This window comes from Sinocyclocheilus grahami, unplaced genomic scaffold (assembly GCF_001515645.1).
Source record: "Sinocyclocheilus grahami isolate Dianchi unplaced genomic scaffold, SAMN03320097.WGS_v1.1 scaffold404.1, whole genome shotgun sequence".
Taxonomy (NCBI): domain Eukaryota; kingdom Metazoa; phylum Chordata; class Actinopteri; order Cypriniformes; family Cyprinidae; genus Sinocyclocheilus; species Sinocyclocheilus grahami.
This window is the reverse complement of record NW_015505583.1, coordinates 336,750-340,915: the sequence shown is the minus strand read 5'-3', so window position 1 is coordinate 340,915 and position 4,166 is coordinate 336,750. Positions and strand designations below refer to the sequence as shown.

At 40.8% G+C, this 4,166-nt stretch overlaps 1 protein-coding gene across 1 annotated transcript; it reads right to left on the bottom strand.

Annotated features, from left to right (window-relative positions):
- Positions 1-371: 371 nt before the first annotated feature.
- LOC107550650 (trophoblast glycoprotein-like) lies at positions 372-3,333 on the bottom strand. Its single transcript, XM_016231986.1, has 2 exons — positions 2,889-3,333; positions 372-1,357 (listed from the first exon to the last, which is right to left on the bottom strand). The coding sequence occupies exons 1-2, from the start codon at positions 3,152-3,154 to the stop codon at positions 508-510; spliced, it is 1,116 nt and encodes a 371-aa protein (XP_016087472.1). The 5' UTR covers positions 3,155-3,333; the 3' UTR covers positions 372-507.
- Positions 3,334-4,166: the final 833 nt, after the last annotated feature.

The window sequence follows — 4,166 nt, the reverse complement described above, 5'->3', positions numbered from 1 at the left end:
CCAGTTGGGGAAAGTTACTTTTAAAAGTAATGCATTACAGTATCGCATTACTCCATAAAAAGTAACTAAAAGTAACTGAAAGTAATGCATTACGTTACTTTTGCATCATCTGGGCTGGGCGTGCTTATTTGTTTTTTTAATAACAAAAAACCCAAAAGTTACATTTTGGCAAATGTAAGGGCCCTTTCACACCAAAAGTGACATTAATAAGCCTCAGGCTGAAGAAAGTGCCTTTGCACTGACTCTCGATTTCTCTTAACATTGGGACAGGAGAACTGTCAGTGAACACATGGGAAAACAAAATAATGCATTACTTATTTGAAAAAGTAACTCAGATATTTCATTGTAAATGTAAAAGTAACGCATTACTTTACTAGTTACTTGAAAAAGTAATCTGATTACGTAACTCGCGTTACCCCCAACACTGTTCGCCACACAAATGGACGATTTCCAAATATGAAAGCAATAGAAAACTAGTTCATATAAGGAGCTCAGTTTGGGAAGAGCTCACACATCTGCTGTTGTAGAGACTTGCGACAGTCTGGGATCGGAGTCGATCTCGTATCGGTAGTGGTACCCTTCCCAGACTTCCCGGCATGCGTCGCGCATGTCGTAGATGCGCTTCTTAATACCTTTGCGGTTCAGGTAAAGCACAAAGAGAAACATGAGCCCAACAAATCCCAGCACGAGACCCAGGAACACGTAGGAGGTCTGCAGTGCGAGATTGTCACTTTCTCCCGCCTTATGGCAACCCAACTCCAATTCGCCCACCGTCAGTAGCGACGTGTTCTGCAAGGCGACTGGGAACACGCAAGTCAGGCGCTCGACGTCCACCACTCGCGCCCGTGAGTCGTTCACCCAGGCGGCGAAAGGCTCAATGTCGCATGTGCAGGTGTAAGGATTCTCCGCCAGGTGGAGCCTCACCAAACGCATCTGCTCCAGCTCTTTTAGAGCCTCTTCACGCAGGGTCCTGAGGGCGTTGTGGGTGAGGTCGAGTTCCTGGAGGTGATCCAGTCCTGTGAACGTCCCGTTATGGATGGACACTATAGAGTTATTGCCAAGCTGAAGGCGCCGCAGGCCGACAAGATGGCAAAAGATACCTGGGGGCAAGTAGACAAGGCCGTTACTGGACAGGTCCAGTCCCAGCAGGTCTTCCAGGTTGCTCCAGCGAAGAGAGGTGGCTAAAAAAATGACGGACGAGTGGTTGTAAAGAGCCCGACTGAGGTTGAGCTCCCTCAGCATACGGCTCTGGACGGTGAACGCCTCAGGATGGATGACGGCCAGATGGTTGTTGCTGAGGTCCAGCGATCTGAGGCTCCGCAGGCTAGAAAATGTGCGAGACTTCACCTCAGAGACCCTGGAGAGGAGAAAAGGAACATTTGACACTACAATCCTAAAAATAAAGGTGGGTTTTGCCATAGAAGAACAGTTTTTGGTTCCACAAAGAACCTTCCAGTGATCGATTCTTAAAAGAACCGTTTTTTAATGTGAAGAACCTATATCCAAAATAACCTTTTATCCACAATAAATGACCTTTTACACAAGTTTTTGCATAAAGGTTCTTAATGGAACTATAGATGCCAGAGTAAGCGTAGTTGCAAGGTATTGATATTGACAGATATTGTAACAGATATTGAGGGGTGTCGATTTATTTGGTTGTTTTATATCATGTCAGCATCTTAGACCAGTTTCATGGCAAGAAAGGGGCTAAATGAGATAAATGTTTTCCTGCTGAGGGAACGTTTTGAATAAAACGGAAGGAAGACATTCAACCGTATGACCGATACGATTTTCAAATCTGGTGCTGTTTATATGGTTCTGCTTTATTTTTAATTGAGCCACATGCTATACATTGTGTTTCATAATGAATGAGCTAGTAAAATGAAGTCGAATCTACAAGTCAAGGATGTGAGAATAAACCTGTACACATTTAACACCTTAAAGCTTCTAGCTTTCCCTTTTGAAAAATCAAAATACTATCGTTGCTACACTAAATATTTACAGCAATTTTAGCCTCTACAGTCATATAGAGGGCTCTATAGTCAAATGACGTAATTTCATTACAAAATAAATGTAATCAGTTACAGTTACTGAGAACAAAATGTGTAATTCAATTACTTTAGACATGTGCTTATTCAATAACTGTTTTATTTCCTATATTTGTGTTTATGTACATGCTTTATTATATAGTTTTTCCCCAAGCCATTGTTAGATGCCAGTGTTTCCTGTCATAACTATGCAAGATTTGATTTCAAAAACAGTGTCATAGCTATTAAACAATTTCTCGTTTTGGTTTTAAATATGTATTTAACCTCAAAATGATCTCAAAGTCAGATTTTGTGGTGGCTGTGCTTTAAAATTAAATGACTATAATCTTAATTCAAGTGATTTTGACAGTCGGACAGTAATCAGTGTTGAATAGTACTGTACGGTTAAACTCTGCCTTTACGTGTTAGAAAAAAGATTAACAGTTGGAAAAATTTAGAGAAGTAATCCAAAATGTAATCAGTTACATTACTTTAATAAAGTCATTGAAATACTTACACTACTACATTTTAGATAGAGTAACTTGTAATCTGTAACCTATTACATTTCCAAAGTAGCCTTCCCAATACTGGTTACAGTGTAATTACACATTTAAGTAATGAGTAATATTTATTAACTGCATGTACGTGCATATATGATTAGGGTTAGGGTTACTTGCATGTAATTATGCATACTTTATTGTTATAAATGTAGTGTAACAAGGACACCTTAAAATAAAGTGTTACCTAACTTTATTCTAACAGTTGTTACATAGTATTACATAGTAGCATGTACAAGTTGTTAACAGTATTTTAAGAGTCAAATGAACTACTAGCTTCTTCGAATACGCATCATTGCGTTACCTGTTGTTAGACAGTGACAAATTGGTCACGTTCTCCAGTCCCTGGAAAGCCTCGGGTCCGATCTGGCTGATGTGGTTTCCGGTGATGAAGAGGTTTCTGGTGTAGCTCGGGATGCCGCTCGGTACGTCCCGCAGATCTTTGGAGACGCATTTGACCGTGAGCGCGGCTTCTGAGCACTCGCAGCCGGCGGGACACAGCGACGCGCCGGCGGAGAGCGCAGCGCACAGCAGCCCCAGCACAACCGCGCTCCGCGCAGAGGCGAGCATGGTCAGCTATCAGCAAAACCGCATCAATCTGACTCAATAAATGCCCTCGTTCAGCGGCTGTGCGTCCGCTTCTCCAGAGTGGCTCTCCAAGAGTCCTCGCCCGTAACCTCTCTCAGTGATGTTGAGTCTCCCTGCGTGCTCGACTTCTTTGCATTACAGAAGCTCATGTGTGAATGAGAGGCAGACACTTTATTTCCATGAGAAAAGGAGGTTCTCTGTGTGGGGCGTTTGATCCGCTGCTCTCAAACAATGCGACTGAATCACACTCAGCAATCTGCAGGGAGGAGCTTTGACTCGCACCTCTCCGTACAGACCGACACCAGCCCTCATCACTCTGATTAATGGGCTTAATTAATAGCGATTAAAGCTCATCAAAAGATTACGATGATCTCTCCTGCTCCAGTACTGTAGCTCAAGGTGTCGAAGCACTTAAATATGGTTGTTCTACTGTTGCTTTTATGTGGTTCTTTGGAGATCGATAAAGCTCTTGATGCTACACTAGAGCAGTGGCTCTTAGTTAGGGGGTGGGGCCCACTAGGGGGCCTCAGTAAACATTGAAAGAGGGCAGCAGTAAAAAAAAAAATAAAAAACACACATACATATACTGTATATATATATATATATATAAGTGTTGGCAAACGATTAATCGTGATTAATCGCATCCAAAATAAAAGTTTATTTTGTATTTCAATATATTTGTCTGTACTGTGTATATTTATTATGTATAGCTATATAAATACATCCACGTGCACGTATATATTTAAGAAAAATGTTATATTTATATATTAAATATATTTATATATAATATAAATTATATGAATATAAATATAAACACGTAAATACATGTATTATATTTTCAAAATCTATACTGTATGTGTGTATCTTTACATATACAAAATAAATATACAGACACACACACACACACACTCACACAGAGACAGACAGACAGACAGACAGACAGACACACACACAGCTAATGCAGCTGCAGGAGGTATGAGGTGACAATTTAATT

Coding starts and splice junctions, on each gene's coding strand:
- LOC107550650 (XM_016231986.1), bottom strand. CDS start 3,154: ATGCTCGCCTCTGCGCGGAGCGCGGTTGTGCTGGGGCTGCTGTGCGCT. Junction 1,358..2,888: donor TTGTCACTGTCTAACAACAG/GTAACGCAATGA, acceptor TCTCCTCTCCAG/GGTCTCTGAGGTGAAGTCTC.